The 27,424-nt window shown below is 42.9% G+C and overlaps 2 protein-coding genes across 2 annotated transcripts in view; one reads left to right on the forward strand and one right to left on the reverse strand.

Annotated features, from left to right (window-relative positions):
- The first annotated feature begins 313 nt into the window (after nt 1–313).
- Nucleotides 314–26,306, forward strand: LOC101437529 (Fc receptor-like protein 6). Its single transcript, XM_012524200.3, has 8 exons — nt 314–683; nt 15,170–15,190; nt 15,764–16,048; nt 16,209–16,490; nt 16,883–17,008; nt 22,033–22,104; nt 24,027–24,055; nt 24,132–26,306. The coding sequence occupies exons 1-8, from the start codon at nt 653–655 to the stop codon at nt 24,198–24,200; spliced, it is 915 nt and encodes a 304-aa protein (XP_012379654.3). The 5' UTR covers nt 314–652; the 3' UTR covers nt 24,201–26,306.
- Nucleotides 17,343–27,424, reverse strand: part of LOC111763539 (V-set and immunoglobulin domain-containing protein 8-like) — a 146,313-nt gene continuing 136,231 nt past the window's right edge. The window contains 1 exon segment of the mRNA XM_071207296.1: nt 17,343–17,428. The gene's annotated coding sequence lies outside the window, so the exon portion shown is untranslated.

The following is a 27,424-nucleotide window of genomic DNA, read 5'->3' on the forward strand; positions in this document are numbered from 1 at the left end:
CCAACAGCCAGTGTCCCTCCCAGCTGCTCCTCTGCCAGCCGACCCTAAGTCATGAGGGCCTCTGGGCTTCAAGCCTCTTCTGGATAAGAATCTCCTAACTACCACACACATACCTCCTTTTAGCCACACAGTTCCTGAGAGTATCCCCTCCCAGTCTCAGTTGAAGATCAGCTTGGGTCCTGGAATATTCCTAACATGGGCAGTACCTGCCCTCCCCTAGAGTCACCTTCATCCCCAAGGAAACAGAGCACTGTCGGCTTAGCTCAAAAAGTCAATTTTCATCAGCACCTTGAAAGTCATTGAACGAGAAGTCAGAATGCAGTTCACACACTCAAGCTGCTGGAACCTAGCGAAACCAGAAGCACTGTGGGGCAGAGGTGTCAACTCTAGTGCGGACAAAGTAGCCGAGAGGTTCTGAGGAACTAGACCGCTTGCGGTGGCCCCCATTTGTCTCCTACCCCAGCAGTTGCATGCAAGCTTTTAAAGTTCCTTCCCTACTTCCTCTGTTTAAACTATCAAGCAGTGACACCACCCAGTACGGAAGAGTCACCCACCCACCCCTAAGCCTGTGGCCTAGAAGCTGGCCCCAGCCTGGACCACTGCATTCAGTCTGACCTGTGTTCCCTCCACTGTGACAAGCCCTGCAGGCCCCATGCTGCTCTGGACAATTGTGCTGGTCCTTGGTAAGTCACCAAGTGTGAGTATACCCCTTGGGGCACCAGGGACTGTAAGTTGTTCCCAGGATGTGAAGTTAAGGATCTCCTCTTCCCCAGTTCAAGTGGGATGGAGTTTAAGTCAGGTGCCGGCCCGTGGGCTTGCTTGGGAGAGATGCAGAGGACAGTGGGTGACTCCAGGTGCTTCCTATGCCATCACCCTGAGTCCTTGCAGGGCATCTCTTTGATGTCTCAGAACTAAATGGAGGCAGGAAGTCATATTCTGAGGCCCCTTGCTTTCCAATGACATTTTGACCTGGTGAAATCAGGTTTGTGAAATTAGGTTAAGATAGTCATCAGAGCTGCTTTGAAGGAAAAATGAAGATGCAAAAGAGAAGGAGTCTGCCGAGGAGTATGGAGAAGATCTGGTAAATGGGAGAAAAGTTGTTGGATATATTTTTCTCAGTGATGAACGTTGGGGCTTTACAGAGTGATATAGATTTATGAGGCTGAAAACTTTTTCTTAGGACCAGTCAACAATGGTTGACTTACCTGAGTTCTTACATTGTCAAGAGGCTTTTTTAATATCCAAAGCCCTCGTGAAATTGACCCTCTTCTGCCTAAGTCCCCTCTCTGTTGGGGGAGTGGAGGTCAAGTCCACCTGATCCTTGAAACTTGTTTTGGGGAATAAATCCATTCTCTCTGATGGATGTCTTTCTCTTCTCTGACTCACTTCTCCCCAGGCCAGTCACTCATGTAGATGACTGAGCTGGTCTAAGGATAGAGCATTGCAGGGGAAGGAGGAGATCACTGGGCTCACCTAGACCCAACTCAGTCTCAACCAGTATCACCTTGCTATACTTGAAAAGAACAAGTTCATACACAGATTTCATTTGCCTTTAGAGTTTCTGAGCTGACCTACTTTTCATTTTAAACTTGGCTCCAGTAAGTTCGCTTACTTATATGTTTGTTTTCATTGAGCCAAACTTCCTAAATAAATATGACCTCTTCTTGGACAGAGTTTGTGGGAATTTGCAACAGCCCTGTATTACTTTGTGTGGTCTAGCAAAGGCATTTGGGCAGGTGAGAAGGTCTAAAGATCACACTCAGAGCAGGGACAAGATGGCCTACTGCCTGGAAATACTCCAAATGAAGGGTTCCCAAGGGCAAACTGCCCTATCCTATAAAAGGATGCCCTATGCTGAATACAATCCAAGAGTTTCCCTGCCTGGAAACCAGGATCTGACTGGGAGAGAACAAAGGAAAAGAGGAAGAAGAGAGTCAGTGAGTGGCTGGCTAGTGGATAGTATAATGGACAATCCATGTATGATCAGGTCAGACTTGAAGCTCAGGCACCCTAGAAAATCAATCAAAGATGCAGACCCCAGGCCTGGATGTGAAGGAAAGAGTTACTGTACTTGTAGAGCTGCTATTTACTGTCAGATATGGACACAGAGACATGGAAAAAAAGAAAAAACAAAAAAGTACCCAATGCTTATTTTGTAGTGTGGACATGATCTCATCTAATCTTCAGAGCCTTAGAGGACAGGTGTTTGTATCCCCATTGAATAGCTAAAAAAAACTGAGGTTCAAAATGGTGAAGAAACTTGCTTAGAATAGCCCTGCTAACAAGAGCAAACCCAAGGTGCAAACCCAACTCCCTTTGAAGTGAAACCCCATGCTTTCATCATTTGGTTTCTAGTCTGGATGAAAGTAGAGCCTAATCTGGTGAAACTGGAAAATAATAATTCATTTAAATTGCCTGGCAGGGCATGATCACACAATGAACGGTGGCTATTGCTATTACTGGCTATCAGTGATCCTAGAGCCTAACAGCCCCGCCATTAAACAGGCTGGTACATGGCTGTACACAAAAGATGTAAAGTTAGGAAATGAGCCAACTTCATTACCAGTGCTGGACCCCACCCTTCACATGCACCCATAGCATCTATGACGTGTGTCATGAGGCTTCTGCTTCACCTCTCAGCAACATGGTAGTCACAGCTTGACAAAGCAGATTTTCGCACCATGGGAGAGCTCAGTTGTGAGATATTTCATGTTGAGCTAAAATCTGCCCCACTGGTCCCTGTAATTTTCACTGATTTGCCCATTTCTTCCCTATGAAGTAACTCAGAATAAGGCTCTTCCCTCTTTGAGGCTTAGCCTACCACATATTCAGAGATCCCTATCATATCCCCATTCTGCACATTTTTCCCAGATAAATAGCTTCCAATTCCTCAGCAACTGAAACACAAAATGACTTCTAGATTTTGTCCAGCACCCTGGTCTGCTTTGTCTTGTTGCACATTGTCAGGGTGCAGGGAACTGGACCATCATCTCCCTCCTGTAGGGGCCTGACTAGTGAAGAGTTCAGCCTCCTCTGCCCTGGGCTCTAGTAGGCAACTTGGGTTGACAGTAGCTCTTGGCTGCCTCATCACACTGTTGCCTCACCTTCAGGGTATGGCAAAATTAGGTCCTTGTGTCCTTTTTATAGGAACTGCTGTGAGCCAGATGTTCCCCACTCTCTATGTTCCCAATTGGCTGCTATTTGATTCCAGATGCAATCACAGCACCAGGGTTTTGCAGTACCCTGGACTGGGCAGTGGGTCATTGAGATTTGGGGACAGAGCTCATTTGAAGTGGATCTATGGTCTCTGGATGCCTCTCTCCTGTTATAAGCTTCAGTAGCTTCAACCTTGTTTGTTCAGCTCTTTGTTGCTACAAGATCATCTTCTGGTGGGGACCTGGGAAAGGGCTAACTGCAGAGTAAGTTCTCAGTCACTCTGAGGTCAGGTGCTCTTTCTGGTTGCAGTTATTGTAATAACCACTTTTCTAGCCAGTGGGGCAATATAATCTTCTAACTACCTGTAAGGAAAAAAATGTCTTTGATCATCTAGCCTGTTTTAGAGATGGAGCAAGGAATCCAAGGTCCTTTGAATTTAAACAATTTGTCCAAGGTCACACAGAAAGAAGTGGATTCATGAGTCTAGGCCAGGCAATCTGGTCCCCAAACCCACATCTTTCCACTACTCCAAACCCTTACCAAAAGACAGGGCAGGGGATAATGGGGGATGGTATAAAAGAGACTCTTAACATTCTGTGTGTATATGAGAAACTATGACTGTGTTGACCCCAAGATGAGTAGAGAATTAAGCTGAAAATGTTCCGTTTCCAAAGTACACAGCAAGGATGACAGCATATGGTTGAACAGAGAGTCTCCACATACCCCTCCCAAGGCCATTCTAGCATTGTCAGCACCTAGGGCAACATGTAAGCAATGATATGCTAGTAAATGCATGAGAATTGGCAGGGTTGACTGTTTTCAGTCCTACTGACACTCATGGTGTCACCTCTTAACCCAAAGTCCTCATTGCTTCATATCTGACTGTGACCCTCAATTTAGGGTTTTCTATTCCTTGGGCTCTTCATACCTGTCCAACATCATCTGTCATCATTTTGAGGCTTGGCCTCTTTTCCCAGGCCACAGATTCTCACACTTTTGTTCACTGAAAAGCATTAATGCAGTGTGTCCAAGGGGCAAGCATGGGAGAGATGCATCTGACTTGTTTGTAGGTCTTTCATTGATCCACACTACCTGTCCATGTCCCGCCTCCTTTAATAAAGACTCCACCAAGAAAACATCAGTCTGATCACTCCCAGACTCTAGTCCCCAGACCACTGTGAACAATTTGGGCCACAGGAATCGAGTCCTGCCTTTGTTATCTGGGTTACTCTGTTGGGGGTGTGGTGTAGAATACCCTTAGGCACATTAGTGCAAGAGTCTAGTTCTGTCTGTTTTAGTTTCCTAGGCTGGTCAAGCAAAAACCATGAAAGGGCCGGCTTAAACAATGGGAATTTATTTGCTCATGGTTTGAGGCTGGGAAAAAGGAGAATAAATTCAGCATCAAGGCAATGTTTTCTTCCTAAAGACTATGGCATTCTGGAGCTGGCTGCCTGTGATTCTTGGTTCCTTTCTCACATGGCAAGGCAAATGGCAGTGTCTCCTGGTCTCTCCCTTCTCTTCCAGATTCTACTGATGACCAGACTCTTGCTTCCTATGGTTTTCTCCCTCTGTGTCTGAATTTCATTCTGCTTATAAATAACTCCAATAGGATTAAGACCCATCTTGTTTGAGGTGGACTGCACCTTTACTGAAGTGACCTAATCAAAAGGCCCTCCTTAAAATGGATTAGATTAAATGTATTAGATTTAAGAACATGTTTTCTGGGGTACATACAGCTTCAAACCACCACAACGGCTTTCACTTTTTTGCTCCCTTCTGTACAGGACTGGGCACAAAAAGGCATTCATGCATTCAAGCATTCATGCACGTATTCAACAGATGCTTATTGACCACAGGTTTCAGGAATAGGAAATATGGCAGACAGGGTCCTGTTCTCATGAAACTTACAATGTAGCAGAGGGAGACAGGTGATAACAAGTAGGCAACTTAATGAGTAAGATAATTTCAAAGAGTAAGTGCTGTGATGATAACACAATAGGGTGTTCTGATAGTGTCTTGGGAGAATAATTTTTTTGTTTTGCTTTAAATGGTATATCTTTTTCTATTCAGTTATTTTCTTTTTTTCTATGTTATGTTTTTTAATTAAAGTAAATATATCACAAGGGGCGTTACATTAAAGAACATAAAAAGAACAAAAAACGTAAGAGGTTCCCATACAACCCACTCCCCATCCCTCCACCTCATCATTTTTGTAAATTGTGTTTTTTTGAAAATATACCTCACAAAAGAAGTTACATTAAAAAAAATATGAGGTTCCTGTATACCCCCAGCCCCCTACCCCACTCCTACAAAGCAACAACCTCCCCCATCACTGTGGCACACTCATCGCACTTGGTGAACACATTTTGGGGCACTGATGCACTACATAGATAATACTTTACCCTGTAGTTCACACTCTCCCCCAGTACATTCAGTGGGTTATGGCAGGATATATAAAGTCCAGCATCTGACCCTGCAATACCATTTAGGACAACTCAAAATCCCAAAAATGCCCTCACAGCACATCTCTACTTCCCTCTCCCTGTCCTCAGCAAATACTGTGGCCACTTTCTCCACCTCGATGCTAAAATTTCTTCTAGTACTGGTCACAATAGTTTTATAGTAGAATATCAGTAAGCCCACTCTAGTCCATATTTTATTCCTTCATTCTGTGGGACATATATGGTGATACCCTCTCCACATCAAGATCAAGAGGTGGCTTAGATTCCACATGGATGATGGAAGCAATTCCTCTGCTTGCAGTTGTAGGCACTCTTGATTCCCTGGTGTGGTGGTTGACTATCTTCACCTCCCTATTAGCTGACCTGGGTAAGACCAACGAACCAAAGAGTAGGAGTTGCCACTCTGCTGAGGCTCAGGGCCCAGTGGCACATGGGCAGTCCAGAGATTCAAGTCTCCTGAGTATGGACCATCCCTAGCTCCAACCACAGGCTCAGTAAAAGTGACAGAAGAGGCATGTGTAGAAAAGTCACATCTGAGTCCAGTTCCATCACACCCAGGAGCACAAATTCCAAAGACGAGCCCTTCGCCATGACGCAGAACTCCAAATCCATCTGCCGTGACCATATACCCTGTGGATCTCTTTAGCCTCCAGGAGAACCAGTACTTAGAGTTGAAACTACTTTTGCTTTTTCTGGGGCCCTGCTGAGGTGTGCGTAAGACGACCCCTCTGATGACCGCCCGACTCCTTTTGGAAGACTCTTAGCCATATAAATTCATTTATCTTTGCCATTTCCCCCTTTTATTCAAGGTCAAAAAGCAGTCTTTAACACCTGATCCAACATGTAGGCTGAGATATTCTGCTGGTCTGAGTTGACTTATTATTCGAGGTCTCTTTCTAGTTGCTTTGCCAGGTAGTGGTTGGTAGTAATCCCTTGGCACCAGTGAGGCTCATCCCCAGGAGTCATGTCCTATGCTGGGGGGAAGGTAATGCATTTACATGCTGAGGTTGGCTTAGAGAGTGGCCACATTTGAGCAACATGGAGGTTCTCAGGAGGCAACTCTTAGGCACCCTGCAGCTCTAGGCCTAGCTCATGTTTCAGGCACACAGAATCCTAAGCATAGTTACCAGTATCAAGGGCTCATTATTGGACCATCCTTCCTTGTTGCTCTTTGCCGTTGCACTTGGAGGATTATTGTTGTTCCATTGGGGAATGTGACAGCTCCCCTGGGTACTCAGTACTTGCTCAGTTGACATTTATAATTTTATCTACTATAAAGATACCCAACATATATCATAACATATTTATGTCCCCTGTATAATGCCCTGGAGAACTCTCCCCTCACCCATGTGTACCCCATCAATAACACCCCACACCAGAGTTCCTCCTCTGCCATAGTTGAACCTCTCTGTGGTCCAAAACTTCAAGAATGAATCCTAATATATTGCCAAATTCAATTAATAGGAAATTGACATATAATGATGGGTTTAAAGTTTAGAAATTAAATACATAGTAATTTAGAAATACTAAAATAAAGTAAAAATAAATTGGTGTACTAATAAAATGAAAAATATTATAAAGCTTTGTTTCTAACATTTTGCCTTTCATCACTATAATAGGTGTTGTGTTGTATGTAGGGTGGCAAGGTACTTTCTTTCATTTCTTCTTCAGTGTCTACATCCTTTTTTTAAATCTAATTTTTAATTTTGTCTTCAAAAAATTTTAGATCACAGTAATTCACATACACAATATATGGGACTCCCAGATTTCCAACATCAAACCCTTTTCTCCTTTCCCCAGCAATTATCTTTCTACATGTTCATGTTATATTTGCTGCAGCTGATGTACAGATTTTGAAACATAGCTATCAAACATGGTTCCATTTTGGTTTTATATTGTTTATATTTTAGACTGTACAAATTTCTAGATTTTTAGTTTCCTTATGTTTTACATTATAGTTTACATTTTAGTTTATCCAATTTAGTTGTAAGTTAACATGTCCTATATCCACCATTGCAAGATCTTGTGGATCACTTCCATTGCCCCCCAGTCTTCCTGCTTCCACCTATGCTACACCTCTCTCCCCTCCCCTCAGGGCACACCGTGACAATCAATCTTCACTACTTGAGGGACCATATTTATAGATACTGCAACAATGCTGAGGGCTTGACATACTACACTGCCCTAACTAATTGGGAGCCAGCAATTCTCTCGAGAGACACAATTCCCTCTATTTGGGAACATCAGTTCACCCTAGGATGTGGGTACACCCTCACATTCATTGTATGGGTCTCCACCCCAAATATATAACACACTATGACAAAATGAGCGCTTACATACTTTCTAGAAGCTTGCCCCTGTACTGGATCTCCCCTCCCCGCCCCCCCCCGCCCCCACCCCCCGCCTTAAGCACCTTAAACATGTGATCCTTCCTTATTATATTTTCTAAAGAGTTTTCCCAACAGTATAGTTTCAACCATATACCTGACATTCTCCCATATTCAACTGTTCCTCCCAGGCCTCCCCTCAAATCATTGGGTCATCTTACCCAGCTTCCCAACCCTAGCCCCCCCTCAAGCCTACAAAGCCCTACCCAAAGTTATACCTATGCCCCCATCTTATCCCTCCCCTGTACAGATACTTACCTCCAGTCATAGACTTCACCCATGTAGGCCTCAGCTCCCAAACTTCCTCTCCCTCCCAAATTCCTTTAAGCCTATCTTCCAGTCTTTAGCTCTCTGAGACAGCTCTGTTTGCTTGTTTCATATCAGAGAGGTCATGTAGTATTTGTTCTTCAATGTCTGGCTTGCTTCATTAAACATAAGGTTCTCAAGATTCATCCATGTTATCACATGTGTTTGTACTGTATTCCTTCTTATAGCTGAGTAGTATTCCATTGTATGTGTATCTGACATTTTATTTATCCATTCATCCATTGTTGGGCATTTGGGTTGATTCCAACTTTTGGCAATAGTGAATAAGACTGCTATGAACATTGGTGTGCATATATCAGTTTGTGTCCTTATTTTCAGATCTTCTGGGCATATACACAGTAGTGGATTGCTGGGTCACATGGCAAATCTATAGCTAACTTTTTGAGAAATTGCCAAACTGTCCTCCAGAATGGCTGGATCCTTCTGCATGCCCACCAGCAGTGGATGAGTGTTCCCATTCCTCCACTTTCCCATTCCTCTCCCGTACTTTAAGCCTTCTGTTTTTATGATAGCTGCCAGTTTTATGGGAGTAAGATGGTATCTCATTGTAGTTTTGATTTGCATTTCCCTAATAGCTAGTGATTTTGAGCATTTTTTCATGTGCTTTTTAGCCATTTGTATTTCTTCTTTGGAGAAGTGTCTGTTCAAATCTTTTTCCCATTTTTTGAATGGGTTTGTCTTTTTATTTTCAAAATATTGGAATTCTTTATATATGCAGGATATAAGTCTCCTCTCAGATATATGGTTGCCAAATATTTTCTCCCATTGTGTAGGCACTCTTTTCACTTTCTTGACAAACTCCTTTGAGGTGCAGAAGGCTTTAATTTTGAGGAAGTCCCATTTATCTATTTGTTCTTTTGCTTTTTGTGCTTTGGGTTTAAAGTTCATGAAGCCATTTCCTATTACAAGATCCTGTAGATATGTCCATAAATTGTTTTCCCAGGTCTTTATTGTCTTAGCTCTAACATTTAGGTCTTTGATCCATCTTGAGTTGATTTTTGTTTAAGGTGTGAGATGGTAATCCTCTTTCCTTCTTTTGCATATGGATATCCAATTCTCTAGGCACCATATGTTGAAGAGGCCATTATCTTCCAGATGAGTGGGCTTGGTGGCCTTCTCAAATATCAGATGATTGTATATAAGAGGATCTATATCAGAACTCTCAATTCCATTCCATCAGTTAGTTTGTCTATCCTTGTGCCAACACCATGCTGTATTCACTACTGTAGCTTTGTAGTATGTTTTGAAGTCAGGTAGTATGATTCCTCCGGTTTCATTTTTCTTTTTCAATATGTCTTTGGCTATTTGGGGCCTCTTTCCTTTCCAAATAAATTTCATAGTTAGTTTTTCTAGTTCAATAGAAAATGTTGTGTTGATTTTTATTGGGATTGCATTGAATGTGTAGATCAGTTTTGGTAGAATAGACATCTTAATAATGTTTAGTCTTCTTATCCATGAACAGGGAATATTCTTCCATTTTTTAAGGTCTTCTTTGATTTCCTTGAAAAGTTTTGTGTAGTTCTCTGTGTATAAGTCTTTTACATCTTTGCTTAAATTTATTCCTAGATATTTGATTTTTTAATTTGCTATTGTAAATGGTATTTCTTTCTTGGTTTCCTCCTCAGATCATTTATCATTGGTGTACAGAAATGCTACTGATTTTTGTGCATTGATCTTATACCCTGCAACTTTACTAACTCATTTATAAGTTCTAGAAGCTTTGTTGTAGACTTCTCAGGGCTTTCTATGTATAGGATCATGACATCTGCAAATAGTGAAATTTTGACTTCTCCCTTTCCTATTTGGATCCTTTTTATATCTGGTTCTTGCCTCAGTGCTCAAGCAAGTACTTCTAACACAATGTTAAGTAGGAGGGGTGATAGTGGGCACCCTTGTCTTGTTCCTGATCTTACAGGGAAAGATTTTAGGATTTCACCATTGTAAATGATGTTACCTGTAGGTTTTTAATGTATACCCTTTATTATGTTTAGAAAGTTTCCTTTTTTCCTATCTTTTGCAGTGTTTTTATCAAAAATGGGTGGTGTATTTTGTCAAATGATTTTTCTGTATCTATGGATATGATCATGTGTTTTTTTTTCCTTCAATCTGTTTATGTGGTGTATTATATTAATTGATTTTCTTATGTTGAACCATCCTTGTATAACAGTAATGAAACTGATTGATTGTGGTTTATAATTTGTTTAATGTGTTGTTGAATATGATTAGCAAGTATTTTGTTGAGGATTTTCACATCTAGGTTCATTAGAGAGATTGGTCTGCAATTTTCCTTTCTTGTGGTGTCTTTGGCTTTGGTATTATGGTAATGTAGGCATCATAGAATGAGTTAGGCAGTGTTCCTTCTATTTCATTTTTTGGAAGAGTTTAAGCAAGATTGGTGTTATTTCTTTCCAGAATATTTCATAGAATTCAACTGTGAAACCATTTGGCCCAGGAATCTTCTTAGTTGGGAGGTATTTAATGACTGATTCTATCTCTTTACTTGTGATTGGTTGGTTGAGATCATCAATTTCTTCTTTTGTCAGTGTAGGCTGCTTATGTGTATCAAGGAATTTGTCCATTTCTTCTAAATTGTCTATCTTGTTGGAATGTAGTTTTTCAAAGTATCCTTTTATGATAGTCTTTATTTCAGTGGGGTCAGTGGTGATATCACCCATCTCATTTCTTATTTTGTGTATTTGCATCTTCTCTCTTTTTTTTCTTTGTTAGTCTAGCTAAGGGTTTGTCAATTTTATTGATCTCAAAAAGCCAGCTCTTTGTTTTGTTTTTTTTTTTTTTGAGTGCTTTCCTATTTTTTATTTCATTTAGTTCTTCTCTGATCTTTGTTATTTATTTCTTTCTTCTTTCTTTGAAGTTAGTTTGTCATTTTTTTACTAATTCCTCCAATTGTACAGTTAGTCTTCAATTTTAGCTCTTCTTATTTTTGATGTATGAATTTATGGCTATGAATTTCCCTCTCAGTATGACTTTTGCTGCATCCCATAAGTTTTGATATGTTGTGTTATCAATTTCATTAGTTTCCAGGAGGGTATTAATTTCTGTTGAGATTTCCTCCTTGATTCAATGTTTTTCTAAGAGTGTTTTGTTTAGCTTTCATATCTTGCTGCCAAATTTGGGTGTCTGGCACCTGAAGATTTTCAACTTCAGTCCACTGTGGTCAAAGAAATTATTTTGTGTGGTTTCAATCTTTCTAATTCATTGAGACTTTTTCTGTGGCCTAGCATGTGGTTTACCTTGGAGAACAATCCATGTGCACTTGAGAAGAATGTACATTATACTGAATTTGGATGTAATGTTCTATATATGTCTATTAGGCCCAGATCCTCTAATATATTGTTCAAAGACTTTGTTTCTTTATTGATTCTCTTTTGAGATGTTCTGTCCAATAGTGACGGTGGTGTGTTTAAGTCCCCCACTATAATTGTAGAGGCATCTATTCCTTCATTTAGTTTCTCCCGTGTTAGCCTCATGTATTTGGAGGTTCCCTTGTTAGGGGCATAAATGTTTATGATTGTTCTTTCTTCTTGAGAGATTATCCCTTTCACTAATATGTAGTGTCCATTTTTGTCTCTCACAACAGTTTTGTATTTAAAGTCTATTTTGTCTAATATTAGTATGGCTACACCTGCCCTTTTTTGTTTATTGTTTGCCTGTAAGATTGTTTTCTAGCAATTCACTTTCAGTCTCCTTGAATCCCTGGGTCTAAGATGTGTTTCTTGTAGACACATACATGGATCATATTCCCTTATCCAATCTTCCAATCTGCATCTCTTAACAGGTGAGTTTAATCCATTGACATTCAATGTTATTACTTTCAAAAAATTGCTTGTATTAGAGATATTTTCTGTGGATTTGTGTTTATCATATGTTGTTTTTTTCCTCTCTTTTTGCAGTTTTAGTTGTTCTTACACTCTCCTCCAACTCTGTCTCTCCTCTTTTTTTCTTTCCTCCTGCAAAACTCCCTTTAGATTTCTTGAAGGGCAGGTTTCCTGTTGGCATACTCTCTTAGTTTCTGTTTATCTGTGAATATTTTGAACTCTCCATCATTTTTGAATGCTACCTTTGCTGGATAGAGTATTCTTGGTTGGAAATTCTTTTCTTTTAGTGCTTTGACTATGTCATACCACTGCCTTTATGCCTCCATGGTTTCAAATGAGAGATCAGCACTTAATCTTATGAAGCTTCCCTTGTATGTGATGGTTCTCTTCTCTCTGGTTGCTTTTAGTATTTTCTCTTTGTCTTGTGCATTGGATAGTTTGACAAGTATATGTCTTGGGGTAGGCCTATTGGGATTTATTCTGTTTGGGGTGTGTTGTGCTTCCTGGACATGTACACCCATCTCACTCAATAGTTTTGTGAAGTTTTCAGCCATTATTTCCTCCAACAACCTTCTGTCCCTTTTCCCTTCTCTTCTTCTTCTGGGATGCCTATAATGCATATGTTTGTGTGTTTTGCTTTGTCATTCAGGTCCCAAACTCCCTGCTGGATTTTTTCTATCTTTTTATCAATCAATTCTACTATCAGTTTGATTTCAGATGTACTGTCTTCCATATCACTAATTCTTTTCTCTGCTTCTTCAAATCTGCTGTTATTTGCTGAGAGTGTATTTTTGATTTCGTGAATTGTGCTATTGATCCCCATCATATCCATGATCTTTTTGTGTGTGATCACAATTTCTTCTGTATGCTCTTCGAATGTTTTCTTAATATGCTTAATCTCTTCCTTCAGTTCATTGAATTGGTCCATAATACATGTTTTGAGAGCTTTAATTACTTGTTCAATGTTCCACTTCTCTTCCTGGTTTTTAGTTTGTTCATTGAATTGTACCATGTTTTCCTGATTATTGGTATGGTCTGTAGTTTTTTGTTGCTGCCTGGTCATCATTTTATCTTGGTGGGTTTATTCTGTTGATTATCTTCTTTGTCTAGTCTTGGGGTTTAATTAGTTGTTGTTTGTGTGTGTGTTAAGTCTTCTCTTTGTCACTTTGTTCTTCTTATTCTATTTCTTTGTTGTTGGCTAATTCCCTTGAAGGAAAATATTAGGTCCAGAGAAAGCAAAAGAGGTAAGAAAAGAAAAATATAATAGTAGTATGGACAGTGAATGTTAGCAGAAGAAACATGAGATCTAGGAGAATGGATATTTAACTGATTAAGCTGTATATAGTTATAACCATAAAAGAGCACAGCACCTATAACCAGATAGAAAACTGAATATGGGGTGGAATATAGTATGAATTTAAAGGCCAGTGCCATCAGAAGAGAGGGAAAAAGAAAAGAAAGAACAATAATATAAAGAGTAAATAAATGATAGGAAATGGATTAGAGATATTGGAGATAAAAAGTCAGAAAAATTGGGAGCTAAACAATGAGAGGTGGAATGTAATGGAAAAAATAAATGATGGAGGAGAGAAAGATGTAAATGAAAGGGGATGGCATTGGTAACCAAAATCAGTACACAGAGAAAAGTGGAAATTGAGGATGAGGAAGCACGGCAAATAAGAAATGTTGCCTGCAGTACCTAAAATAACAAAAGAAAAAAAAAGGAAAAACAAAGAGAGAAGTGGGGAAAAAAGCAAGCAAGAAAAAGAGAAAGAAAAAATAAAATAATAAAAAGTTTGGGGGGGGGGGGCGCGGAATAAGGAGGGAGGAAAAACAAGAAAACAAACCAACAAAAAAGACCAAACAAGGCCTCAGGCTAGGAATCCTTTTTGCAAACGAAGAAATTGCTTAGGAGTCTGACCTTACCCTTTCTCCCTTCCTCACTTCCTTCTCTCCCAAGGCAGCAGGAAGGATGGGTGAGGGCTCCTGTTGGAAATTAAAATGGGTCTCTGTTGAACAACCCACCTCAGAAAATAATGTCTCAATTTCTTGAGAGAGCATCAACCCATTGCCAGGAACCCTAAATATGCTATTGGAAGCCTGTAAAGCACATCCTGCTGTCCCTCTCCCTTGGGGATGCTACAGGGGGGCTGGTTAATTTTCTGACTCCAACTTCTCCCAGACCAAGTTTCCTATCCCAGGGCACTTAGGTAAATTGGGATCTCTCAGCAGATTCACCTCTCCTCTCTTCCTAGGCTCTCCCCAAGTCAGCTGATATACTCCTCCAAACTCAATAAAAGGGAGGGACCAGAAAAATGAACCCACTTAAACATTGTCACTCCTGGAGTTAGTCCAAGACTGGAGGGGTAGAGCAATGCTGGATTTCCAGGAGTGTTGGGCTCGGGAAATTGAGGCCTGGGAGAATGTGGACTCAGGGTATGTAGGTCTGTGGAACATGGGCTGCAGGGGTTCAGGGGACATAAGCTTGGGGTTCATGCCTTTGGGGAACACGGGGCTTGGAAACTCCGCCCCACGACCAGCAGTTCTCTGTGAATGCCAGGTCTCTTAGCCTTAGGGGGAAGAGATTTACCTTCCCACAGCTTCCGAGTTCAGTTCTACCTTGAGCAATCACCAATTCTTCTGTAGTCTCTCCACATCAATGTCCAGACACCTCCCACCCTGCAGGTTCCCTAAAGAGCCCACTCCTTCAAGACTCCGTCTCCACACAGCCGGTCTTTGTAGGAAATATGTTCTTACTCAGATGCCATCTTGCTCCAGGAGAATATTTTCAATCGGGCCCCAGGGAAAGCCTTCTGAGGAGGCAAGATTTGAACTTAAATGAGGCTGAGGATTCTAAACAGTGGATCCACCATAAATATCGAATGGTTGGATGGTTGGATGGTTGAATGGATGTAAGTACCTGTTGCTGAGGCAATAAGCCTCCCTGTCAGAAAGTTCTATCTGCTACTTAAGCTAATCCTATGACTTTGTTCTCTTGCAGTTCCCTGTGGTGGAAATCAAGGTGAGTCTTATGCATGCTCCTTCAGTCTCCCAGTGTATCTCTGGGCTATAACCTAGTGGATATGGATAGGGCAGGATCATTGGGTCCCCACCAATATCTGCAGGCCAGCTCCAGACTGGGCTCTTCCTCAGGAGACTTGGCCAGTGCCCAGAAGAGGAGAAACCCAGGACTCCAGTGGTCGAAAGCTGACAGTCGTCCTAGGATGACTCTAGTTTCAGCTAGGTGCTCAAGGCCTCTGTCTTATCCTCTTAAAAGTGTCTTTGGCCTCTGTCTTCACCTCTCAATGTGGCTCTGGGTCTCCTGTATTCTCCCCCTCACACCCCTCCCTTTTATGTTCATCAGGCACCTTTGTTGACCTCAAAGTCCCTCTGAATCTGACCTCCCAGCATTCCAGAGGGGCTCAGGATATGTGGGAGACAATTCAGAGCTAGTGGGCAAGGGTTGGAGGACAGGCCCTGGGGGCTGGAAACATATTCTGCTTGGGGCCTGGGTGGTGGCCTGGGAGGTGCTGAAGCTCAGTCCTCAGCTTCCAGAGACTTGCTCATCTGAGCCTGGAATCTGCCTCTCCCTCAGAGCTGTTCCCACCTCCTCTGCTGAGCGCCATCCCCTCTTCCGAGCTCCGTGAGGGGAGCCTGTTGATGCTGAGATGTCAGACGGAGCTGCACTCCCAGAAGTCGGCCTCCCAGCTCTTCTTCTCCTTCCACAAAGATGACCGCACCTTGAAGCACAGGAGCCTAAACCCAGAGCTCCAGATCACAAGAGTCATGGAGGAAGACTCTGGGCTTTACTGGTGTGAGGTGGCCACTGACAATGGCCGAGTCCGGAAACAGAGCCCCAGGCTGGAGATCAGGGTGCAGGGTGAGTGGGTGAGGGAGGGGAGATGTTCCCCAGGGGTCTGGGCCTCAGGAAATGGGTCACACAGGGAGTGGGAGAGGGGTCCTTAAGGGAGGGGGGCCCAGTATCCCCAGTCCAGGGCCTGGCCCTCACGCTGACTCTCCAAATCATGTGTACTCCCCAGAGCCTGTGTCCTGTCCTCTGCTCACCCTCCGACACGGGGCCACTGGCCCTGCTGTAGGGGACATGGTGGAGCTCCTCTGTGAGGCCCAAAGAGGCTCCCCTCCAATCCTGTACCAGTTCTATCTCAATGAGAAAATCCTGGGCAACCGCTCAGCTCCCAAGGGTGGAGCCGCCTCCCTCCTTTTCCCAGTGACATCAAAGCAGGATGCCGGGAACTACTCCTGTGAGGCTGAGAACAGTGTCTCCAAAAGGAGGAGTGACCCAAAGAAGCTCTCCATGGACGGTATGTCCTGTCCCTCAACCATGCTCTCAGCCCCAGCCAGCCAGGGGGAATCAGGAGTCAGATCTCAGTCCTGTCTATATGAGCCTCCATGCCCAGCACAAAGCTGAGGCCTCTGTAGGTACTGCACTGTCTGATTAGGGCCCCTGCCTGGAACATCCATCCTGTGAAACCTGCCAGGGAAACTACAAGGTCCACAGAGAATGGGGAGAGTCATGGGGTTCCATGATATTGCCCATTCATGCTGGCACCCTTGGGTCATCTCTCATTCACATTTGCAAGCCTCCTCCAGCCAAGTCAGTTTCCCCCACAGCATCATTCTGCCTCTTCTGAGCCAGTCTGGGATGGGTTTCTGAGTTTTGTCCTCCATGATCATGATCACCCTTATTCCCCAGGTCCTCAGGTCTTGTCCACTCCCAACCACCCAAAATGGCTGGTTCCTGGGCTGCTTCTCAGCCTGCTTGGCTTGACGGTCATTGTTGCTGCTCTTCTGGGTTATTTCAGACCCTGGAGAAGAGCAGGTAAGTAACTCCTTTTGACTTTCCTGCCAATTCCCTATCCCAGTCACTACCAGGCCTTTGGGAAGCCTGAAAGGATCAGCCACCTTCTTTTCCTGGGTGTTGAGTGCGAGAAGAACTCTTCACACACCACACAAAGAGGCACAGAAAGAGATGCTTGCCGCTTCCAGTACATATAGACACCATCATACACTCATCGACTCACCATCTCACATGCTCATGGTCACCCAGAGATGCACTCACACTACTGCAACCCAGGCATGAAGAGGCACAAACAGAAGAACTCTTAGAGTCACACGTGATGCGTGTCAGTGACCTTCCCGTTTGAAAGACAGTCTGTGGCTGTGAATATTTAATTGTGAATAAAAACCAAGGCGTGTTGCAACAGTCTCTCTTGTTAAACTCAGCAAAGCTCTGGTCTCCCTAGTAGAGGAGAAAGAAGAAATGAGAACCACATTGCATGTGCGCATGCTTATTTACATGCACTCATCTTATACAATGTTGTACCCTATGTGGATGTTGAATAAATGTTAACTGACAAGAAAGGAAACATGGAGGGCCACCTGAGCAATGGTGTAGGTGCCAGACAACTCCACGTTCAAGTCCCAACTCTGCTATTTACTAGTTCTATGACCTTGGGCCAGTTCATTCTAAGGCCCTCGAAATTGTCTTCCTCTTAAGATTATTGTAAGGGTTTAAGTTAATGAGATAAGATATACTTAAGACCTAATATGTTACATTGGCACACAGTGGGTAGTCAGTATATCCTCATTCTAGTCTAAGCAAATCACCCCAGTGGGTTCCCCACTCCCCAGCTACCCTCTCTCCTGCTGTCCATTCTGAAGCAACTCTAATCAAAGTCATTGAAAAGAAAAGCTTGGTTAAAAATTCAGATGTGGAGAGTTTGTTAGAGAGAAGGAGGTAAAAACAACCAGAAAATAGCATTTCTAGATGAGCTATTGATTTTGATATTTCAGATTCCCCTTCCTATCTTGATTACAATAATTAAGCATTAATATGTTAATACTTTAATAAAAACTTGAACCTAGACTTAAGACAATCCATAGTAAGACTACAGTGTAGTGAGCCTGTTGTTTTTTTTAATAGACCAGTATTTGTATATCCAAACAAATATTGGATTTCAAGCAGTCACCTTGGGTGACAACATGTTTATTCCAACTGTAACCCTTCCTTGTTTGCCTAAGGCCACATTCAAGGCATTGGCTACCAGTGTCAAAGTTATTTTCCTAAGACGTGAAATTAACCTTCCTCCACCTCATTTCTTCCCTAGAGGAAATTCTTATTTTCTACTTGTCTAGAGCAAAAGTGAGTGCTGTCTTAGTCCTCCAAAGTTAGATTCACTTATTCAAGTGGATGAATTTGTGATGAGTTTCTCAGGAGCTGGGCTGGCCTGCTGGTAGAGGAAACCTGCCAGGAAAACCTTTCCTTCCTCACCATCAGCCAGGGTGCCTGGAAGGGTCTCTCTTCAGCCGTAGATCAAGTCCTCTGCCTTATCCTAGTCATGGCTTAGACCAGCTTTAAACTTCCTCTCCCTTTCTTAAGTTAGCAGTCTTAGTTCATCCAAACTTCTCATCTCCCCTTCCCTCTAGACTTGAGTTTGGATTCCATGTAGGCTAGACCTGCTTTGATATATAACTGTAAGGTAGAAGAAAGATGGAGTCAGGACCAGAGTTAGATGGGGAGGTAGATGGAGTAGGGAACCATGAACTAAAGATTTGTGAGTTCTACCATCCCTGCAGCCCTCATTTGACTGGCACCATAACACGGGTGTTTCTGTCCACTCACCTCTGGATCAGAGAATGAGAGGTAGAGCAACACAGCTGGACCCCTCTCTCCCCAGCCCAAGCCAAGAGCTAGTAAGGGATCTCGAAGAGGAAAATGGCTCTCACAGGGACCAAAGAGCATCCCTCTCCATGTCGAGGTTCTACCTCCACCTTGGAGAGCTGAGCTCGATTTTATTAAGGGACCTGTCTTTCACACAAATAGGACTCCTGTAGACAGTCCTGGTACCTCAAAATCTTAGGGGCACAAAATCTTCTTAAGAGAGTCTCTAGGAAAACCACCTTCAAGCCCTATTCCATAGACATATGAGAAAAGCAGTTAGATCAACTTCTTTCTTCTCCATCCACAGCTCTGAAAGACTCAATAATTACCCAAATATTATATCATTCCTCAACAAACAAAAATATGCCACCACTGAAGGTACTCAACAGATCGTTCTTCTGAAGGCAATTTTCAAAACATTTTAAAAATATTTTTTAAAGATTTATTTTATTTATTTCTCTCCCCTTCCCCTTCAGCTCTTTGTGTCCATTTGCTGTGTGTTCTTCTGTGTCCACTTGTAATCTTGTCAGGCAGCACTGGGCAACTGTGTCAATTTTTTTGTTGTTGTTGCATCATCTTGCTGTGTCAGCTCTCCATGCATATAGTGACACTCCTGGGCAGGCTGTGCTTTTTTGGCACAGAGCGGCTCTCCTTGTGGGGTGCACTCCTTGTGTGTGGAGCATCCCTATGTTGGGGACACCCCTGTGTGGCATGGCACTCATTGTAGGCAGCAGTACTGCATGTGGGCCAGCTCAACACATGAGTCAGGAGGCCCTGGGTATCAAACCCTGGACCCTCCATATGGTAGGCAGATGCTCTATCAGTTGAGCCATAACCACTTCCCATGAATGCAATTTGCAAAACATTTTGACCAAAGATGTGTCCCTGGAAAAAGAAGTTGGTCATGTAAGGGATCTACTTCTAAGTAGCACTCACCTAAGTGTACAAGTACTGTTTGCTTGCTTACAAGTGTTCATTTTTCGGACTTATTGTCACATCTACCATGGAACAGAGTTCCATTGAATTCAGGGAACCCTAACAAATGAGTGTTAGGAAATTCTTAATAATCAAAGCCTCTCTGAGTCCCACCACCCTCTTGGTTTTATAGGAGGAGCCATTTTCAGAGATTCTACCGGGTGATTCTGAGGCTTTCTTGCTGGTAGAGTTAATTAGTATTTTTTGGGTTCCAGACATGAACCATGTGTTCTAAAACCCACATGTGACCCAATTCCTATCACTGACACTAATGTTTACAGTTTTAGAAGCACCTGCTATCAAAAAGGCAGTGTGCTATTGGAAAAAAAACAACAACAACTTAAACCTAGATGAAAATTCTGTCTCCACTGCATACTGTGTGACCTTGGGGAAATCGTCTCACTGAGCCTCACTTAGTTCATTTATAAAATAGAGGTAATAGTGTCAACGTTTGCAATTCTGTTGTAAAAAATATCAGACACCAAAGAATTAAGGAGGGAGGTTTTTTTTTTGAGATCCAATTATGTGTCAATCACTGGAGGATTAGGCATTTTACATGAAGTAGACGTTGTATTTAAATTTTATGACCCAGTCTTTGGCACTTATCGACAAAATTATTAGCTTTTCCTCCTGAAAGCAGCCTGACTGGTGGGTCTGGGCCCTTTCCAGGCAAGGGTGTGACCCATCCTTTCTGACCCTGTTTCCTCCCAGTTTTTGAGATATCCCACCCTCTAGGGTATTTTCCAAAGGAAACATCTTATAAAAATTAACCATGCCCAGACCTGTGAATGAACCTTTGTAAACAAACCAGAGCTCAGACTTCCAGCAGCCTCCACTAGGCAATCTTTCTCCCAGCCTCTCTGTCCCTGCTAACTCCCTGCTCCATGGTAGATGCTCAGTGGCTTGTACCTTTGTATCATCCAGAGCTCTGTTCACCCCAGAATCCACCCCAGCCCCAGGTAGACAGTAGTGCCAATTGTATACCAATGGGAAAGTCTTTCCCACGGGACCATGATCTCTCCATCAAGGGGAGAAGGGCCTCCAAAGGAGAGGAAGAGGAAGATCTTTTAGTCCTGACTTTAGGGAGTCAGTCATTCAGGGAAGGGAAATGGGTGGCTTTTGAGGAGAGCTTGAGGAGCAAGTAATGTGGAGCTAGAAGTGGGAGAGCAAACAGGGAGCCAGGAGAGAAGGCAGGGTTTAGACCAAGGGTTGGCAAACTATGGCCCGTAGGCCAAACCCAGCCCACCACCTATTTTTGTAAATAAAATTTTCTTGAAATACAGTCACACTTGTTTCCATATTGACTGTGACTGCTTTCACACTGAACTGCAGCATTGAGTTAACTGCAACGAAGCCTATATGGCCTGCAAAGCCTAAAATATTTACTGTCTGGTCCTTTACAGAAAAAGTTTGCCAACCTCTGGTTTAAATAATGTCAGGGATGGGGAAGCTGTTATCACCATGACAGAGACTCTGATTAGCTTCCCTCCTTAAGTATCTTTAGGAGGACCAAAACCTTGAGGTGGTGTTACCAGATTCTATCTAGGTTCTTGGCTATGCTGCAGAAATGAATTTCAAAAGCACGCCGGGTAGGATAGGTAATTTATTCAGGTAGGGAAGGAAGAGAAATGGGAGAAAATAATAGAAAATAACAGAGCAGGGGTCCCAGGTAAAGAGGAAGGGGTGAAAAGGGATGAAGAGGGCTGATTTACAAGCTATAATTCCCCATTTATAGATTAGAAATCCCCAGGTTTACTTGCGTGGCCAGGTGGTGGAGGAAAAATGATGAAAGCAGCACACAGGACAGGATGGGTCCACAGGCAAAAGAGAAGGGCAAGAGCCCATGCTCAGGTCTGTGTTTGGCTTTTAAACTGTTAATTATTCTACTCCTTTGCTCATGGTAGAGGAAGGGGTTCCAGCTGTTTGTTGTTTTGATTGATTACCCTACCCATCATTCCCTTTGTGAGGACCCAATGATAAAGTCCCTAGGGAACATCCTAGGCTTTTCCTTGCTCCCAGGAAGAAGTCTTTGTTCTAGATAGCAGAATCTTGGGGGTGTGGGTCCTCCAGCAGCCATCTTGGGGGTTACTGATGTCCACGTGGACTCTTTGCCAGGTTCCAGATCTATCTATTAATACCCTATCTTACTAGCCTGCTTCTGTGGGAGAGTCAGGTGGGTTCTATTTAAACCTCTTTCCTTCTTCCAGAACATCACCAGAATGAGAAAGATGAAGGTGTTATCTACTCTATGGTGTATACAGCTCCAAAAAGGAGAAAAGGTGAGTAATCATGGGTCAAACTTGACATCTTTGTAAATATCAAAGGGAATTCCTGGGCCTACATTGAAGGTATCACTGCCACACCACCACTGTTACTACCACCACCACCACTGCTATCTTCAATACCACCACATCACCCACCACCATGACCAATACCACCACGTTCTCCACCATCACCACACTCGCCATATCACCACAGTACCTCCTTTACTACCACCATCACTACAAACATCATTGTGACAACCATAAGCGCCGTCCTCATCATCTCCACCACTACCATCATAACTACAGGGAGGTTTTTTTGTCCTGTCCTGTGTACTGTGGAGGAACAAAGGAAAGAGAGATAAGGATGGTGCCACTTATATTTGTCCCTGAGTCCAAAATCTAAGGCTAAACAAGACATTTTTGGCTATGAGAGGGGACTCAGAAGACTGTGAGCTTCAGCCACAACTATCAGAGTCAGGGTGGCAGAGACAGGGTACGGTTTTGCTGTGTTACCAGAAAGGGGTGATATGGCATCATGGAAAGAGTTTGTGTTGCTGAGTCAGAACTGAGTTCAAAACCTGACTCAATGCACTCACTGTTTGACCTGACAAGTTATTTAGCCTCTCTGGGCCAAATCTATAAAGTGGGGATAATACCTACTTTGCAAGACTATTGTTAAGTTGTCAGGAATAAAACCTGGGTTCTAGAAACAAACCTTAAAGATTGGTGTATAATAAGTGTTCAAAAAAACAGGTAGTTATATTTTTAAATGTCTCGCCTGCTCTGAGATTTAGATTCCTGATCTAAAATGGCTTTGAATCAGTCTAGGTTTCTTCTCCTTCCCATAAAGGGCCCTGGGGGAAGTGAACAACCAGAAGATCTCCTGAACTCAAGGGTGGTCTCCCCAGGACCTGATAGGGTACTGCTGAAAGCACTGTCAGAGGGCAGTTGGGAAAGCATGTGTGGACTCATTTCCCTCCTAGGAAGAATTATAATGAGGACTTAACATTAGAAAGAGAGAAAAGGGAATCAATCTCAAGATGTATGGTTGTCATTGAAAAATAAGGAAATATGACCATTTTAATCCTAAGAGGGGATCAAAGAGGAAGATGTGATTTGGGGTGATGGAGGCAAATCTGCTTCCAACTCAACCCTACTTTAAGCAGCCTTTCTGTGACGTTTTGTTAAAGGGATATGAAGACCAAAGTAAGGAAAGGTCATTATATTCCAAGATGCTTATGGAAGGGAATGCTGGAAACATTGTCATTGGGGGAATACGTCATAGTTTGCAAACATTAAATATTTCTTAAGGAAGTGCCTGGAGGGAAATATTAACCTTTCTGAGCTTTGGTTTTCTCTTTGCAATATGAGAAGGAATCAATACTTCCTACTCTGCAGGACTGATGCAAGATTAGATATATGCAATCCTTACACCTAAAAGACTGACTAGCATAAAGTAGGTGTTGAATATAGTAGGAAGTGTTTTTAAAGTTTCATTATAAGGGGGGTGGGGGGTATATGGGGACCTCATATTTTTTGAATGCAATACTAAAAAATGAATTTTAAAAAAATGAAAAAAAATAAAGATAGTGTAACATCCAAAAATAAAAAAGTCTCATTACATTTTTATCCTTTTGTCTCCTTGCTTCTCACTGTGATCCTTGTGAGGTAGTTATTCATTTTGGCTGAGGACCCAGAGGTTCAGAGGCTAATGATTGGTCCAAGGTAACACAGCAGGTGTGTGGTCCAACTGAGACTAGAACCCAGGTCTCCTGACCACCAAGCCAATCTGTTTCCAGAGTGAGGATGAGACATCCTGGGAAACAACAGGATGCTGGGGTGTGTCCATGTCTCTAGAGAAAGAAAGATGGTCAGGAGGAGGTGGGAAGATGTGCTGATGAATACAAATGCTCTAATGAGTGCTTCTTTCCCCACAGCCACGCCTAAATCAACCTCTGGGAAGAAGGTGAGTTGCACCCCCTGCTCCTTTCCCACCCTCTGTTTTACATCCCCTCCCTCATCCTGACCTGACCCTCCCACAGGACATTTCTACCATCTACGCTGAGGTGAGAGACAGCTCCAGGAGTTTACTGCCAAGTGTCCGAACATAAGAAGCAGGATCCACAAAGGTCTCCTTGGTGACTGCGAGGAGGTCCCCTCCTAGTAATGCTCCTTCACCCATCCAGCCCACACACCCTTCCCTGGCCTCCCGTGTGCCCAGGAAGCCAGTGGGGCCCCCAAGCCCTTCTGTGGGTCCTCCAGTTCCTGAGCCCAGCAATGAGGGAGCCCCTAATCCCCTTGTCCTGGATGGAATCTTGAGGAAACTGGAGGAGCACCAGAGAGCAAGGACCCCTCTTAGCAGAAGACCAGACAATGACATGAGAAGATACAACACACACACACACACACACCTAGGCTCAAGGGGTGGTCCTGGACACGGAAGCCACAGAACTTTCCATGCTAGTGGAAGGGTTGCAATTCCTGCTCTCTACATGTATATATGTGCCTCTCTTATAGCATCTCTGTCCCTTTATATGCGCTTGGCTTGACTCTGAAAGAAAAGAGCTTCAACTCTGTGGAGGGCTCGACCTGGAGCAGCTTCTCTACTGCATTTTCAACTTTTGAGCTACTGCAGAGACCCATGATTGATCACAGGGCTGAGGGGCATCTCAGAGGTTCAGCACAAACAAGATCATCAGGGAAAGGGCCTGGCCCAGGGTATAACATGGAAGTCTGGACACTGGAGCCAGAGCCCTGCAGGCCCGGGGACCTCTACCCTCAAGGGCAACCCATTTTCTGCTCAAGCCCCTACCAGTTTAGCAAAGAAGGATCTGATGCTTGCCCCAAAGTCCACATTTGTGCAGTATGTTAAGAAACTCACTTACCCTTTACCTGGGACCTTAGACACAAGACCGCAATTACTGGATGCCTTGGATAACTGATCACTTGTCATAGATAATAATAGAATTCTGAGCAGAGGAGGAAACTTTTGCTCTTGAACATCCTACATGGGGGATTCAGATTGGGAGTCTCTTGATATTCCTTATGTCTATGTTAGAAATGGCCAATGTGTCAATACTTTATTGGTATTTCTGAGTTCAGACAATTGCATTATAATATAATTGAATTATATTCTGTTCCTAAAATAGGAGCTTGGCTTTGAAACACCTTGTTTACTAGAAATCTCATTAGTTTATGTCTATTTCTAAGATCTTACAGTGCTTGCTGTCCTTTTTTTTTTTTTTTTTTGGCCAAATTAAATAAATAATTACATGGAATTACAAAACTGCGTAGGGTAGATGATATTTTATACCTCTTGTTTCCTCAGATGGGTAGATTTGCATTCAGCAGAAGAACACAAAAATTGTGCCACTTTTCTTGCTTAAAAAGAAAAGCAATGTCTTAGTTTTGATAATTACATTATGGTTATATAATATGTTAACCTTAGGGAAGCTTGGTGGTCCATATATGGGAGTTCTGTACTGTTTTTGCAACTTTTGAGAATCTGAAATTATTTCAATATACAAAGTTTAAAAAATAATTTTAAGAAAGATACATGGTTGTAGAACAGGAGTTTTTAACCACTGGGCCACAGAGCTGAATCATAGAAAGTTTTCAGGGGGGGCCGTGAGCTTGAATTGAAAAAAATCAACTTATTATCTTTATTTTCTCTGACCTCTAACTCAAATCTAGCATTTCCTTCACTTATGAAAGTACATAATAAATGAATTACAGTAGTATTTCATTTCACCTGACTGGCAGAGGGGTTCTAGAACAAAAAAGCTTAAGAACCCCTGCTGTGGAACATATTTTTGTTAGTAGGAGTATAGCCATTTGTTTCATAATGTTCATCAATATCAATCACTTGCAGAGCCTGAGAGTTTGATTTGGTTCCTTCAAGGAATCCATCCTCCTTGATTCCTGACTGCAGTAATAAAGGGTTTGTTATACTTGCTCCAGTGAGGCCCCGGCTCCAGCTCCATAGGCCCCTGACCTGGAATCACAGAGCCTGAGGTCAGAGTTACAGAGGCTGGACTGCACTAAACCCAATGAAGGAGAAAATCAATGTTATCCGGAAGCTCCTGAGCCTGGAGCTGCAAATATCTAGGATCCCCTTCCTCTAAAATGTCATCCCTGAAACTATGTTTGTGTTGTGGGGTTGGGGGGAGTAAATCTAAAACTTCTCTAAAAATAAAGTTTCTCATTAAAAAAAAAAATGTCCCTGGACCAGGAGCAGTGACATCGCCTCAGATGCTATTAGAAATGCAGACTCTGCCCCAACTCCAGACCTGCTGAGTCAGAATCTACGATTCAATAATATTTCCAGGCGATTTGTATGCACTTCAAAGTTTAAGAAGCTCTGGTCCACCTATGAGATACACACTTCAGGGAAGGACATCCATCTGCTCACTTTTGGGTGCTTACTTGCCTGTAGTCCTGTGCTCTGGATGATGACAGTGGATGAGAATGACACGGGTATGGATATCTGGCACTGGAGAGCTAGCTAGCTTATTTTCTCATTTTGTGTTCCCCCCTCTTCCTTCTCTTCCTCCATCCCATCCCTTTTTACCACCCCTGATACTGTTCCCACTTCTTCAACCTCCCCCCACCAGTCCTTAGTCCCTGTCCAAAATAACAGTGCTCCCTTCCCTTTGCCAACAATCACAGAGACCCTGCTGGGAGGGCTGAAACCAGGCAGGCCATAGGTGCGGGGCTCCACTGAGCAGTCGGGATGCACCAGCAGAACCCAGGGCCTGCCACTGCCTCTGTAGAAGAATCACCACCCTTGATGATGGGGACCAGGAGGGACCAGCCCTTCCAATCGTTCCCATAGACCCCTCCTTGCTGAGTTCTCATACCATTCCCCCTCCCTGCCCTTCTACCAGTGATGCTCAGCACAAGGTCCACCACCTCGTGCCAGTCTGCAAATTGGTTTTACGAGTTCATGGCAAGATAAGCAGAAAAACTAAAAAGAATTTGGAAATTTTTTTACCAATCACAGGGTAATTTTATAGTTGTTTAATACAATCATAAAAAATTAGGGCTTGTATTTTGTATGTCTTCCTAAATTTTCATTTTCTCTTAATTTCTTTTATTGTATTCTGTAAAAATATATGTCCACAACAGACTGGAATTCAAAACCGGAAAATGGTTCCTTCGCCACAAAGAGGTGAACAGCCCTGTCCTACACACACACACACACACACACACACACACACAAACACACACTCACACACACTCAGGGACATTCTATCACATCCTCTCCCTCACAACTCTCTCACACCCACATTCACATACACACACCTCTCTGGCACTTTGCTTTCTCCCGAGAATC

This window comes from Dasypus novemcinctus, chromosome 13, assembly GCF_030445035.2.
Source record: "Dasypus novemcinctus isolate mDasNov1 chromosome 13, mDasNov1.1.hap2, whole genome shotgun sequence".
NCBI lineage: Eukaryota > Metazoa > Chordata > Mammalia > Cingulata > Dasypodidae > Dasypus > Dasypus novemcinctus.

Excerpts from the sequence above, each read along its gene's own strand:
- LOC101437529 (XM_012524200.3), top strand. The coding sequence starts at position 653 with ATGCTGCTCTGGACAATTGTGCTGGTCCTTG. Across the intron at positions 15,191-15,763 it reads TCCCTGTGGTGGAAATCAAG|AGCTGTTCCCACCTCCTCTG; the intron begins GTGAGTCTTATG and ends CCTCTCCCTCAG. Across the intron at positions 22,105-24,026 it reads AGCTCCAAAAAGGAGAAAAG|CCACGCCTAAATCAACCTCT; the intron begins GTGAGTAATCAT and ends CTTTCCCCACAG.